This window comes from Eretmochelys imbricata, chromosome 6, assembly GCF_965152235.1.
Source record: "Eretmochelys imbricata isolate rEreImb1 chromosome 6, rEreImb1.hap1, whole genome shotgun sequence".
In the NCBI taxonomy this organism is placed as follows: domain Eukaryota; kingdom Metazoa; phylum Chordata; order Testudines; family Cheloniidae; genus Eretmochelys; species Eretmochelys imbricata.
In genome coordinates, this window is record NC_135577.1 from 26,023,729 (window position 1) to 26,039,130 (window position 15,402).

The following is a 15,402-nucleotide window of genomic DNA, read 5'->3' on the forward strand; positions in this document are numbered from 1 at the left end:
TGTGATTAACATAGCAGAGGTGAAAGATCCAGTCATGTCTCAGGCCTGGAGGCTCCCAGATCCTGCACAGCATCATAACGAAGAAGGTGTACTATGATGCAGTTCTTAGTGTCTAGTTTGCTCCAAGTTTACTAACGTGCTGTAGTTTCAGTTGGACACAGTGTTCTCCATTTCCTGTGCTGAACTGCAGTGTGGAGGTACAGCCTGCTACTAATCCTCTTTTACGTTCCACCCCAGAGGGGGCTGTATTTCAGTGAGTGAAAACAGAGATCTGTCTGTGTGGTTTGTAATACCGCCCACACACGTTGGAATCCTTAGGGACCTATAGATGAAATAGAAATGCAAGGGGCCCATGAGAGTTGGGCACTCCATGCATGGATCACAGACTTTCCACTATCTCCCCCTCCATTGCTTCATGTGGATACTCATTTGCACCATGATTGGAATTCAGGAGCAGGGCTGGGGAAGGAAGAGAACGGAGCAGGAGAGAAACTGCTCTCTGTGACATCATGTATTACCTACCGTGGGTCCCCTCTGAGGCTGCTACTGAACAAGGGGATCCAGTCAATGCAAACAACTCCTGCTCCAGCCATGCTGCCACAGGGAAAGGTCAGTGCCAAATGGCTCCTGTTTCTGTGGAGAAGGAAGTTCCTTTCCCCCTGGATCCTTGAATTGTATTGGGTTGGGAGGGAGCATGAACTCCTGCACCTACAGCTCCTCAAATCTCTCCCACCTGAGGCGATGGTTGCAGGAAAATGCCCTGAGAGCAAGTGGAGCTTTCATCCTCTCTGTCCTTTTCCCAGTAGTTTCTCTGCAGGAGGAGATGGTCACATTACATAGAATCACAGTCTTTCTTAAATAGGAGGCATTTATTAAAGAAAAGCACAGTTGACAGACACAATCAAACAGACTTCCGCATAGCTTGAGTCCCAGCTTTGTCTCTGTTGTTTATCAGGGACTACAACCTGTCTGGAATTCTGTCCAGCACACAGAGACACCTAGCGGTTAAATAGTATAATGCAAATTAACACATTATTATAGAGGTGATCTGGTCCAAGCTACTCATATTTTACTATGTTTGTTTCATATGTTATATGTATTTACTCTTACTGGAGTCTGAGATTGGAGAGACAAACAGTGCAAAGGAAATGAATTTCCCAATTATTGTGTTTGTTTCTTCAGGTCGCCCACACTTACTCATGGCTAACAAAATGAGTTCAAACATCACTACTGCCCCCAGTACCGCTGCTCTGACTACTGCCAAGCCTGGCTTCGTCGATGACATTATTAACAAAATACCTCGTGAGTAAATTAAAGGTGGCAGAGTGGGCACAAGTGGTGGGTTCACCAGGGATCAATTTATTTGCTGAATCCATCATGAGTCAACCTTTCTTCCTCTTGGTCTTATCCTTGATCTCACAAATGGCTGCCACCAGCCAAGGCTCTATGGCAGCCACCATAAGCTTTAAAGCCCTCAGCTCCCCCGAACCCCTGCCAGCTCCCCCGAATCCCAACCAGGGAGGGAGGGAGGTGTACCCTGCAGACTGAGGACACTGCTCCTGGCCTGAGAGCCTAGCGGTCCCTTCTCTCAACGAGCTCCTTTGCCTTTTTCAACCCTCCAACTCCACTTCATGGTGACCTGAAGTGAAAACTCAAAGATAGGATGGCTTGATGTGATGACTTTGTCCTAACTTTGTTAGTCTCTAAGGTGCCACAAGTACTCCTTTTCAAGTTTGAATGGTGGCTCCCGTAGCCACTGGGCATCTTAGAAAGAGTAATGAAGAAAGGGGGAATTTAGGAAATGATGACAGTGCCACCTAGTGGCACCACAGTTTCAGGTTGTGCTCAGCTGTACAGTATAAGCATGGTGCCGGGTGGGGGCTTGGCCGGGGGGGTGGGGGGTGGGGAAGGGGCTTGGCCAGGGGAGGGCCTGAAAATTCTGTGGCCTGATTCCTGGATTGTGCTGCACTCCAGTGGCAGTTTCTGATATATTTTGAAAATGTAGGTAGCTGTTAACCCGATTAAATCTAGCAACGACTCGTACATTCAGGGTTTATTTTGGGGGGGCAGGAGGAGGCGTTTCACTGGACGTTTCTGCTAGAAAGATCAGCCAGGAAAGAGTGAACAACGCGGCCATGGAAACTGGTATCTTTATGTTTCAGATTTAACAGCCTAGTGGTTCACGGCTGTCAGAGAATGGTTGTTCCAGGCTGTCTCTGGACTCCTGGAGGCAATAGTGCAGCTGTTACATCCAGTTATGTTCTGTACCGTGAGTTTTTTCAGCCATGAACATTTTTTTTCCCCAAAGTGCAAGTTTGTATTTTGCAGCAAATTCCTGCATCAAGGGAGTGAACTCCCAGGCCAGTTCCATTGCTGCAGAACGGCAGGCGAAACTCGATCATAAGTACAAGAGCTTAGCAAAGCCGATCTCCAGAACAGGGAAAAGATATAACTCAGCTGGGCGCTCACATCTCAACCTCTAAACAAATATGAATTCCCACAGATACGATGCTGGTTCTGTCACACTGACCTGCACTGATTCCTCAAACAGAGGCACCTCCGCCACCAAAATGACATATCATTTAATGATGGCTGGGAACATAACATGTGTCACTGCTGGATCTGATATTCACAACCCCTTCACTACTTCTTGGTCTCTCCGAAGCACGTGATGATCAGGAAGCACATAAAGGGACCTGCTGGGGTGTAGGCAGTGGGATTTAAAGGACATGGCAGTGTTTGTGCAGGATGTGACCTGTTTGCTTACTGCCGTCTCCTTGTGAAGATGAGAACAATCAGCACTGCAGTGCTAGTAGGACATGCTACATTGGGATAAAACAGGCTGCGAGGGATAGTGAATGCAATATCGGAGGTGCTATTGGCTTGAACGAGTGGAGTTGCTTCTGCATTTGGGTCTTTCCTTCTCCCCATGGCACAAACTGCTAACCCAGTCAACCAGTGGATGAGATTTTCAGAGCAGCCTAGGAGATTTAGATAGATAGCTCCCATTAATTTCAATAGGAGGTAAGTGTCTAAGGCCAGCTTGACACTAAACAGGGAAGTTGCCCCAGCTACGTTAAGCTGACCTAACCCCCAGTGTAGACAGCAGTAGGTCGATGGAAGAATTTTTCCGCTGAGCTAGCTACAGCCTTTTGGGGAGGTAGATTAACTATGCCAACAGGAGAACCCCTCCGGTTGCTGTAGTGAGCATTTACTGTAGCATTTCAGGACTTGCCTACACTTAAATCACCTAGATTGCTCTGAAAATCTCAGCCAGTTTCTCTACCCAGCTACCCATGTTTGAAATGAACTTACATCGACCGTTTGGCCTTTTTGATACTTCTCACTTCTTCCATTGGTCTCAAAGCACTGTACAAACATGAATGAATTAACCCTCACTCCATCCCTAGGGGGTAGTGGAGTATTATTCCCCCCCACCCCCGACAGCTAGGGAGCTTAGGCACAGGGAAGGTAAGGCCAGACTTTTCAGATGGGTGTGCCAAACATTAGACAATTAATTAATCCATATTGCAGCAGATCAGTCACAGTGGCCTCAGTTTCAGAAGTGCTGATCACACACAGCTCTGAGTTAGTTTGGGGGTGGAGGCGGGTTGCAAAAGCTCAACATCTCTGAAAATCAGGCCACTTTTATTTAGGTGCCTAAATGTGAATGTAGGTGCCTAAAGTCCACCATTTGGGCCTTAAGTGATGTGCCCAGGGCTCAGATGATAACTCAGGAGTCCTGATAACATTCTCTCCCTAGAAACAGGGATTATCTAGACAGGCATTCCCTAAAAAGTGATCTAACCCCATTTCTTTCTCTCTTTGTCTCCAAAACGGTGCAACAGTACCCAAATGGGCTCTCATCGTCATTGCAATTGCGGCAGGCCTTCTCCTCATCCTCTTCCTCATCTGCATCATCAAGTGCTGCTGTTGCAAGAAGAAGCACAAGAAGAAGGAGAAACTCAACTTGCAAAACATCAATGGCTCCACCACTGCCAGCCTGGTATGCTCCGCCCATTGCCCCTCCTCCGCCTTACTCTACAGCATGCAGAGGCACTCAGAAAGCAGCAGCACGTTCTAGTGAACTGAGTGACAAGGCTGGAGAGCCAAGAACTTACGGGTTTTGCCATGGACACACCACTGGGGCAGCTTCTGTTCAGAAACGACCTCAAGCTAAGTTAGCAATGTCTGCTGCGGGCCAGAATAAGGATGGTTTAGCACAGATGTGTATGGAGAACTTCCTCTGCACCAGTGCTATGAGTTACTCATTTTCATGAGCTCCAAATTAATCAGCTATGGAAACAGAGGAAGAAAAACGGAAGTACAGACTGTCTTTGAGTCTGGGAGCAGCCAGCATGAGAGAGATCTATGTTTAGTGTGGCAGAATAAGCTGTACCAGTGTCCCTTTTTGGGCTTATTAATGGAGCCTTGCATAATGCTGAGGCTGTCCTGATTTTTGTTTGCTTGGTTCACTTCAGTGTGGCCGGTCTGCAGACTCATACTCCCAGAATGTAATAGGGATCCTTTCATCATTTGTCACAATCTAAACATGACTTTAAAACAGTGACCTCCAGGATTGCAGCACACTGCAGTACAATGTAATGAACTTGGGGTTCACTCTTATCTGCTCAGGAAGGAGCAAGCAGCTTGGGCTGGCAGCATCATCTCTGGAATATGGTGACATGGTTAGAGAACTGCATTGTTGCCCCAAGTCTCCAGCCATGGAGAAATCCCAGAGATCCCAGTCTTGAATCTTCACGAGCAATGTTATTTCAGAAGACATTCTGCTGCTTTCTTTCTGTAGGTCCAGCCAGATATGGAAGATTTGGAGTCTGGACTCGAGAATGAGAAGCGAGGAAGGCTGCAGTATTCCCTGGAGTATAACTTTCGTAGCCAGGAGGTAGGACTTGCTACGCCAGGGTGAGCCACCTAGTACTGATGGAAGATGCAGGAAATGCCTTTTTCTTGTATCGTCAGATTCTTCTCCTTCACAGCATCCCGAACCCTCTCCTTTCAGAGCCAGCTCTGCACCTCTTCCCCTTGCCCATCACATTGTCCACCCCCACAACACCCAGCCAACATGCTGATCCTCTGTTATGCACACAGCTCCAGTTCCTCCCCTAAACCGGTGGGCACAGCTGCAGATACTAAATAGGTCCTAGCCCTCCAGTTGGCCACTAGGGTCCCTCCTGTCTTCCTGGCTACTGACCCATAACAGCACCCCCAACGTTGCTTCCTACAACAAAAAGCACCTACCGTGCTTTTCTGTGTCCAGTTGCAACAGACTTTGAGTACATCCACCTGGAAGGTTGCAAAGCCGAGCCAGATGTCTCTCCTTACACGGAATAACCTTTTGCTGTTGATATTTTTCAGATGAAAGTTGGAGTGAAGCAGGCAGCAGATTTAAAGGCCATGGACAGCGGGGGGACCTCTGACCCATACGTTATTGTCTACTTAACATCTGATATGAGGAAGAAGTATGAAAGCAAGGTTTACCGGAAGACTCTGAACCCTGTCTTCAATGAGACCTTCACCTTCCAGGTGAGAAATGCTCTCAGCTACTCCCTTTCATCCAGATCGCTGCTGTAAGTTGCTCTTGACTCGCTGTTTGTGAGCTGAAAGCAGACCTCACATAGCGAGTGCTGATCCTGCAGAGCGCAGATACAGAGTGTGGCATGTACAAGAGCAAGGTAAACAAGTAAGCAGGATGAGGACATGATCCTGTTAGGGAGAGCACTGCTGCGCCTCCAACAAATTCCTCCTGCTTTGTGGCAGGAGTGAGGCCAAGGAGGAGAGACACAGAAGATGGATGTCTCCTCAGGCCCACCCATTCTTACCCACGTGCCCCCATTTATGCCCTGGATTCTTGAGAATAAAGAAACAGGGTCTGAGATTTTCTGACATTCATACTTACTTTTCCCCCGTCAGAGGGCGGCTCTGTGACTACCCAGTGTGCCGTACTGCCTGGCACTGTTTCTTGCTGTCTTAACCACCCCCTCACACCAGATTGTTACCCTTTTACCACGTGGGTATTTATTCTTCACTTACACAGTACAACAGAATGCATTGCAAGCTTATACAGTGGGAGGAGAATTCTATACAGCCATCTCTCCTCAGCTCAGGCTCACACTCTGAGCTTCCCCCAGCTCCTGTTCCTCCCACTTACATCTTCCCCATTGCTGAGCCAACTTGCCTCCTTAGCCCAGCAATTACTACCCAAGGGTCATTAATCCTCAGCAGAAACTGACTAATTGGCTTCAATGAAGCCTGCACTCTTCCCAGTGCTGCAGCAACCAGGCTGCTACTAATAGTGCCCTGCACACTCCCCTCCATTGCCCCCCATGAATCCCTCACTCATGTGGGTGCTGGAGCACGATCAGTTTGCTCTCCCGGTTGTGCAGCACCATACACACACCTGCAGGAGTAAAGCTTTGGTCTCCTGCACAAACTTGTCTGCGTCCTGCCAGTTTCTTCTGCTGAGTCTGAGTGGGAAACGGGGACTTGTCACCTCTGTGCGGTCCCTCCTGCAAATGATCACAGCAACAAATCTTCCCTCCTTCCTTTGGTTTCCAAGACTCAGGGGTCCTTCCTGCTCAGGGTTTAGGGCCAGCAGAGCAGCGTGTTGGGAATCCTAGCGCTGAATGACCATGGAGGCTGACTCTCACTCTGGGAGAGGAGGAGGGCCTCCCCAGGCCCAGATGTGCCTTCAGCACAGGGGGAAAGGGAGTGGCAATGGAGTGAGGGAAGCTCTGTTGCCCCACACTCATGAGACTGAGCTCCAACAGAAGAGCACGACAGTGATATTGTTAACCCCCCCACTGCCATTCCTTTCTGGTCTCCTCCCGAACAGATTCCCCAGGCGGAGATGTCTGAGTCCACCCTGGTGATGCAGATCTACGACTTCAACCGCTTTGCCAAACACGACATCATCGGCGAGGTCCGGCTGCCTCTGGGCGACTTTGATCTGCAGCACGTGATTGAACAGTGGCAAGAGCTCACCGCTGCCAGTAAGAGGGAGGTGGGTATACAAGTCAAATCCTGGAGTGAGGGGAGCAGCAAGTGGGCAAAGTGAAACCGAACCAGTGGCAAAATATCTCACAGATCTCCCCATGGAAGTTTTGATTCCACCACCTTCTCTCCCCTTGAGCAGCACCTCCCCCATCAGCAAGTACTTCTGCTGAAGTCCCATGGGCTAGGACTGTTGCAGTCCTTACTCAACTGCACAGGGGAGCAAAGCCTGCCTGGTTGCTCAGATTTCCCCTCCAGACACAGTGAGGAGAGCAGAGGCTACTCCCTCCAGATTCCCTGCAATGAGCCAGTAAACAAGGAAAGGATGGAGAGGGGTGAAGAATGGGAGGATCCTTCTCCCACTCACTAGCCAGCATGGATGGCCAGGATTGTGGGTAGTAAACTGCTCCATGAGCCTGGGTGAAATAACTCGCTCCTCCCTGAAAGGAGTAGGAAAAGCACATTTGTAGCTGGAATATTTGCCAAACGTTGAGTTGCTCTGTTTGATATATAACAAGGGAACTGCAACTTCTGCTGAGATGGCTGGTTAAAGAAGCAGGATGGCCAAGCCAAGCAGTCAAAAGTCATGAGTCAGCACCCCCCCGCCCCAAATCATTCGTGGCCTGACTTCAAAATCATGAGATTTTTCAAAATAATAAACATTGGGTTCTTTTTATTTTTCTTGCTTTTTGAGCCATTAAGGCTCACATTTTCAAGCGTTCCTCTATAATCATAGGGCCAGAAGGCTAGAACTGTACTTTTTAAAAGTTGTTTGAAAATGGAAATTTTCTTATAATGACAGAAGTCCAGGAGCTGGGGTTTTAAGAAAAGCACCAAATATTATGAGACTCATGATATAAATCACAAGAATTGGCAATGCTATCTAGTCACATGGAATTGTTTCTATTCTCTGGTTGGATGAAAAGCTACTAACCAAAACAGTGTGAAATGCAAATGTTGAAGATGACAGTCAAATCTACAGTTCAAAATTCATGCCGTGCTCGTTATTCACTGTAAATTATACCACTTATGTAATTAGAGTTACATAAAATAGTTACATAAGTTATGTAAATGAGTCCCATCAGTTACAGCATGAACTATAGTTTGTAGCCCTGGTTGTAATACTCCTAATTAACAAGTAGAAGTTTGCTATTAATTTTGCCTAGTTATAAAACTGAACATTTTCTTGGTGTGTCTGAAGATTATTTGCAAATAGGAAAAAAAAAGGTAAAATTCAGTGAATACGAGATTAATTGTAAATTATTTATTCACCTGATAAAAATCCACAATGGAGTGTGTAGCAGACCTGATCAAAAATTTGCAAATTTGTCAAAATTTCAACCAAAAACTGGGACAGTATTTTCAATGACATTTCCATGAAAATGTCCCACTTTTCAACCAGCTGGTCAAAGTGTTGAAAAATGGGCAATTTCATCAACATTTCAACAAAAAAGAGACAACATTTTCAACAAACGTTGCCCCCAGAGGAACATGGCCTTTGATGAACTGTGGCTTGCAAAGCATGAGGCTATAATTCCACACTAGAGCAGCTCAGAGAACGGGACATCGTTTTCACAAATGTTTTCACATTTTCACCCTTTCTTTTCATTGCAATTTCAACCAAAACATGTTGTTTGAAATTTCAAATTTGGATGTTTTCTCCCACTTCTAAACCCCTGGAGAATGAGGTGTAACCTGTATCCTTACTGTTGTGGTCATGTCCGGTGGCACCCTTCTGGGAGAACTGACTAAATGCAGGTGAAAGATGCTGCATTCACAGGCCAGTTCCTTTGTGTATCCACAGGACAGGTGCAGCAGAGGCAGTGATGGAGAGCACTTGCCTTAGCCACCCGAAGCCTGGACTGGGGACCACTACTGGCCTCAGGCCTAACCCGAGCCAGGGAAGCCCTATCATCCCAGGCCAAACCCTAGCCCAGAAAAGCCCACGTTTAATAACCTTACCTCTACCCCAGGGAGCCCTACTCTCAGTAACCCTGACCTTAGCCCGGAGAGGCCTACTTTTAGAAACCCTTACCCTAGCCTGGGGAGCCCTACAATTAGTAACTCTAACCCTAGCTCAGGGAGCCCTACCTGTCCCAGGCATAACACTCGCCTGGAAAGCCCCACCCTTAGTAACCCTAACTGTAGCCTGGGGAGCCTGACCAGCCTCAGGCCTAATCTGACCCAAGAGGGCTCTACCCTTGGTAATTCTAACACTAGCTTGGGCAGTGCTACTGGACCCAGGTCTAACCCTAGCCAGTGAAGGCCTACCCTTAGTAACCCTAACTCTACTCTGGGAAGCGCTACCAGCCCCATGCATAGTCCTAGTCCAGCGAAGCTTACCTTTTGTAACTCTGAGGGCATGGCTACACTTGCAGATGTAGAGCGCTGTGAGTTAAACCCGCCTTCATAGAGCGCAGCAGGGAAAGCGCTGCAGTCTGTCCACACGGACAGCTGACAGCGCACTGGCGTGGCCACATCTGCGGCACTTGCAGCGGCATTGGGAGCGGTGCATTATGGGCAGCTATCCCAGCATGCAAGTGACTGCAACGTGCTTTTCAAATGGGGGTGGTGGTGGTGGTGGTGGCGTGGAGCGTGACAGGGAGGTGTTGTGTGTATGTGTGGGGGGAAGAGAGTGGATTTTTGGGGTGCCGAGAGTGTGTCAGCATGCTGTCTTGTAAATTCAGACCCCCCTCCCCCCGCCTCTCTCTCTCACTCACTCAAAGCAAACAGTAAATGTTTGCTTTTTCTCGGGAGCTGATAAGCAGCTGGCTTCTCCGAAATGGAGCTTTGAAAGGGCATTTCCGCATTCCTGCAGCCGATTTCACAACGATGACAAGAGTGGCCACTTGACTTAAGGGGATTATGGGACTTTCCGGAGGTTGGTCAGAGCGCAGTAATGCAACATCTTGTCCACACTGGTGCTGCGGCACTCCAGCGGGGACGCAGCAAACGTTATTCCACTCGCCGAGGTGGAGTACCAGCAGCGCTGTAGCCGCAGAGTCAGAGCGCTCTACGTGCCTTGCCAGCGTGGATGGGTAGTGAGCTAGTGCACCCAGGGCTCCTTTATTGTGCTGTAACTCGCAAGTGTAGCCAAGCCCTAAGCCTACCTTGAAGTTCCCTACTGGTCACAGGCCTTACCCTACCCTGGAGATCCATACCCTTGGTAACCCTATCCCTACCCCTGTGAGTCCTACTGGCCCCAAGGCTAACCATAGTCCATAAAGCCCCACCGGCCCCTGGCATTGGCCAGGTTGGCTATATTGCTCTGATCCTGCCATCAAGCATTCACTGATCACTTCTCTTTTGACTTTGTGTTTCTAACAGCAAGAGCGCCTTGGGGAGATCTGTTTTTCACTCCGATACATCCCCAGCACCAGTAAGCTCACCGTGGTGATCTTGGAAGCCAAGAAGCTCAAGAGGATGGACTCAAGTGGATTATCAGGTAAGGTAGAAGCGGCCACAATGGTTGTACAGTGTGGGATTCGGGAGTGTGGGACACACAAGGAAGGACACACCATGATGCTGCATTGACAGATAAGCGCCAAGTAGACAGGTTTGCCTTAAACACAGGTCTCTCTCTGCTCCAGCACAGTTCAGGCTTGACTCCTATTGCTATAATGGGAGTGGAAATAAGACAGACAGAAATACAGAAGGCACCAATAGTAAGAGTTGTGGATTCAAATTCAGCCGCAGCTGATGAGGATGAATGAGTTTGATTGTCTAGTTCCAGTTTCCAACACTCACACCATATATTTGCACGAGAGATAAGGGGTGAGGTAATATCTTTTATTGGACCCACTTCTGCTGATGAAAAAGGTCACCCAGCTTGTCTCTCTAATACAGGGGTCGGCAGCCTTTCAGAAGTGGTGTGCCGAGTCTTCATTTATTCACTCTAATTTAAGGTTTTGCGTGCCAGTAAATACATTTTAACGATTTTAGAAGGTCTCTCTCTATAAGTCTATAATATATAACTAAACTATTGTTGTATGTAAAGTAAATAAGGTTTATAAAATGTTTAAGAAGCTTCATTTAAAATTAAATTAAAATGCAGATCTTATCAGTTTAGTGTGATCCTTGCCCTTGCTGAGTTTTCCAATGTCTGGCACGTATTTGGATACTTTAAGCTGCACACAGGCTTCTGAATGATCAGCTGTTAACTGGTTGTGAGAGGGACAGAGGACAGATTTCATGTGTGAAAATACCTGTTCACACAGGTATGTGGATCCAAATGCTGAAAGCATTGCAAACGCAGTTTTCTTCAAACAGTTAAATTTCACTGGCAGGGACATCCAGCAGGTCAGAATAGAGGCTCCGTGATCTCTCTCGGTAGTTTCAAGTGCAGTCTGCAGAGCTCCAAACTTTGATGCCCACAATTCTGAGCTTTTTAACTAAATGAGCTGCATTTTGAAATCTTCAACACCCATCCACTGAAATACAGACAAATCCAAGTCGCTTTCATTGAACTTTTCAGGTTTAATTAGAAAAGAAAGCATTGGGTCAAATTGCTGGAAATCTTGAAATCTGTCAGAAAATTCTGATTCCAGTTCTTACATGTACATTCTAATCTCAACGTCAAACGCAGTGCGCTGTTCCACGTGGCATGATAGTGATGTAAGCGGCAAATCAGGACTTAAAAATATCCCAGTACAGTGGCACTGCAGCAAATTTTAAGGTGGGGGTGCTGAGCTGCGCCCTTTCTTGCCCCAGTCTGCACCCCTCACTGCCTCAGGCTGGGGCCAGTAGGCCACAGCTGGGGGAGGCTGCAGAGCCCCGAACTGGTGGCTGGGACCCGGGGCTGGCAGCAGGGCCGGCATCCGGTACCCCAGGCCGGCAGCGGAGCCCCCGGGACTGGTGGCCGGGACCCAGGGCTGGCAGATGGAACCCCACCTGGCAGGGGTCTGGCGGCCGGTACGCCAGGCCAGCCGCAGAGCCCCGGGGACCAGTGGCCAGGACCCGGGCAGTGAGAGCGCCACTGAAAATCAGCTCGCCTGCCGCCTTTGGCATGTGTCCCATAGGTTGCCTACCCCTGCACTAATATCCTAGGACCAACATGACTACAGCAACACTGCAAACATATATTTGTAACACAGTTTGGCAAAAGCTTGTACAATAGGCAACTTCTGCATTTGCCCTCAGCAGAAGGGCTCTGGGGGCAACCCCAAAGAGTGTGTGGGGGGACTTTGTGTCTGTGGGTGGAAAAGGCTCAGGGTTGACCTCCTCTGTGTGTATGGGGCTGGGAGCAATTCTACTCTGTGTTTAAAGGAACCCCCTAGCATATGAGGCTAGATGCCTCATATCCCGTGCCTCTCCTTTGCATCTACCCCTCTTCCTCATTTTGCCCCAACACAACCACTATGAGGAGTAGCAGGAAGCCTGGAAGTTGGGATTCAGGTGCATTAGCAGAGCTGTGTGGAATTTCAAGAGATATCATAGATCAGGACTGAGGTTGATTGGCTGAATTGTGGGGGAAGCCCGGAACTGGAAAGCAGGGGTTGCTGCAGGTCATGACCGAGGGGCATTGGCAAAGCCATGCAGAGGCCAGTTATCAGGAAAGCTAGCAGAATTCTGAATGTCAATGTTCCATGAAGCTGTTTCATGGGCCAGCTGTGGAAATCTTTGCTCCAAGGGATAGCATTAATGATACTGGTTGGTCATGCCCTCCACTCCTGCCTACGTTCTCTTTGTTTCTCAGACCCCTTTGTCAAAGTGCAGCTTATCTTGAACAAGAAGAAATGGAAGAAGAAGAAGACAGGTGTGAAGAAGAGCACTTTAAGCCCCTACTTCAATGAGGCGTTTAATTTTGAGGTGCCTTTCAACCAGATCCAGGTAGGTTTCCCCAGCCAGGGAGAGCATTCAGTAACAGACAGGCACCACTAGCAATGAACCCAAAGTCACTGGCTGTGAAGTGGCTGCTATAACTGAAGGTGCTAACAAAAAAATTATAATAGTCCTGTTGGTGCCAGGTGCTGCCATTGTGGTGGGGGCTTAGCTTTGCTCAGCTGCTCTGCAAGGCTAAGGGAAATGAAGTGGGGTCTCCTGCAATACAGGGGTCTCCTGCAATACAGACAGACAAGGAGTCTGGAACTCAAGGCGGTATGGGCTGAAGGGTTTGAGTGAGTGGGGGGCGAGTGGCTTTCAGGTGCTGCCCCCTCTTGGCTGATGTCATCATCCTCCGAGGAAATCTCTCACCCCGGATTTACCCTGGGGAAGTGTAGGGGACCTTGCTGATTGCATTTTTCATTCCAGACCCGGATACTGTATTTCTCACACTTTTCTGTAGCATGACTGGGAGCAAGGGAGTGGTCAGGAGGTAATGAAAAGGAATGGGGAGCATCCCAGAGCGGGTTCTCCCTCTCCCTGGTGTGAGCATAACCCTCCCAGCCCAACCAGCTGAACCTCCAAGCCCTTCCCTTTCCAGGGGATAAGCCAAATCCCAAATAAAAGTTCATGCTTTATTTTCAAGAAGGGGTGGGGATGCATGTCAGTCAGTCAGTCTGTCCAATCAGCCCATCCGCAGTCATGGCTGGCTTCTTCCTCCTTTTCTACATGGCCACCAAGCATGTGGGGTTAACAAACCCAACTGCATCTACTCTACAGTAGCCACTTAACCCTTCCCTGACTGATTCTATACACACTCCTGCAGAGGCCTACATGCCTCTCCGTAGGCAGCCCCAGCCAACCTGCTCAGGGGCCAGTGGTACTTTTTAGGAGACAGAGAACATACCCCTCACAGAGAGAAGGGATTCAAACATTTTGCATAGGCATCCCTATGGGGAAATCACGCTTCTCTCTCTAGCCATTCACCCTCAATTTTCTTTTCCGCTTAATCCTTTTGCCCACCATCTTCTGCTTCCTTTTCTATCTGCCCCCATTATCTTTATTATCCCTTTACTTGCACCCCCTCCTTCCTTCTTTCTCTCTCTCTCTCTCACCTGTTCCATTTGTGCCTTCCCTCCAGAACATCGACTTGGTGATTTCGGTCTGGGATCACGACAAGGTGACCAAGAACCAACAGATCGGCAAGGTGTTCCTGGGCTGCAGAGCCACGGGCAACCAGTTGCGCCACTGGTCAGACATGCTGGCCAATCCCCGCCGACCCATCGCCCAGTGGCACAACCTGCAGCTGGTAGAAGAAGTGGACAATGCCCTGGGGCTGAAATCCCACTTCAAGCTGCCTTTGCCTGGCAAATAAAGGGAGGCTTCTATCTCTCTCTCTCCACTCGGGAGCATAAGGAACCTGAGACAATGGGCATGCTTGGATGGATGGTCTGGAGTGCCAAGGAAAGGCAAGAAGAGCCCGGGCTGGGAGAGTTGGGGGGATTTTGCTATGAAGAATCTGTATTGATTAGCATACAATCTGTATTGATTGTAGCCAAAATATAAGTGAGTAAGAACCAAGTTCCCCAGGCCATGTTGGGAGCTGGTCACTCATGCATATGGCACCTTAGGCTAATGACAAGAGCTTTGAGAGCACCCGAACCTACAATCCATCCCCAGCGTAACTATCCTCTGTTTTGAGCCAGTGGAGGGGACTGTGTGGAACATGTCTCTGTGCTAAATTTTGGGGTTGGGAGTTGACGCAGAGACAATTATACCCAAGGCAGGGTGGGTGGGGATCTGGAAAGAGCCTGGCCTCGGGTGAGGAGGGGAATACTGGAGATGTACGGACACATGGAGTGGGTTATTTCCACCATGTCTAGGAGAGAGAAATACATGCGACTGAAAATAATGCAATAACGACACTTCCTTTGACACAAACCTGCACAATAACAACACCACAGTTCATATGGACTGCCATGGATGGATGGGCTGCTTCTTACTGGAAGGACCCAGGTGGGATGATCATCCAGAATCATATTTTACCGGGGGAGGGGGGGAGGGCATTCCTAGATTTTTATACAAGCCAAAGATGCTGAGTCATGGCAGGCTAGGGAAAGATGTGGTGTCAAGGAGTCTGGTCCTCAGATTGCGGGGCGGAAGGACAGACTTGCAGTCAAGGCACTGGAGTTCAAATCTCTGCTCTGCTACAGGCTTCCAGTGGACTTTAGGCATGTCACCTAGTCTCTCAATGGGAATACCAGGGATGCCCTACCACCCAAGCATGCTGTGGGACACCCACTTTGACACAATGGTCAGGGGGCTATGTACCTAGTTAGACAGACCTCCGGCATTTGCATTTCAAGGGGCCATTCATTCTGGGGATTTTTAAGGGGTTCTTTGTTTTAGATTAAGACTTTAGGTGAGTTTTACTCTGATGCCACGGGGCACCTGTGCCAGCCTTTGCCAGCCAGGGCTTCTCTTGAGAGAAGACAGAATTGGCCAGGTGTCAAACCGCATCTTGGCAAATACTGAACACTGAACACACTCTTACTCTGTGTGCATATAGTG

The 15,402-nt window shown here is 48.6% G+C and overlaps 1 protein-coding gene across 1 annotated transcript; it reads left to right on the top strand.

The window, feature by feature from the left end:
- The first annotated feature begins 1,199 nt into the window (after window positions 1–1,199).
- SYT8 (synaptotagmin 8) lies at window positions 1,200–14,206 on the top strand. Its single transcript, XM_077820025.1, has 8 exons — window positions 1,200–1,302; window positions 3,849–4,006; window positions 4,808–4,903; window positions 5,377–5,544; window positions 6,854–7,021; window positions 10,339–10,456; window positions 12,707–12,840; window positions 13,973–14,206. Exons 1-8 carry the CDS (start codon window positions 1,200–1,202, stop codon window positions 14,204–14,206), a joined length of 1,179 nt encoding a protein of 392 aa, XP_077676151.1.
- The last annotated feature ends 1,196 nt before the right edge of the window (window positions 14,207–15,402 follow it).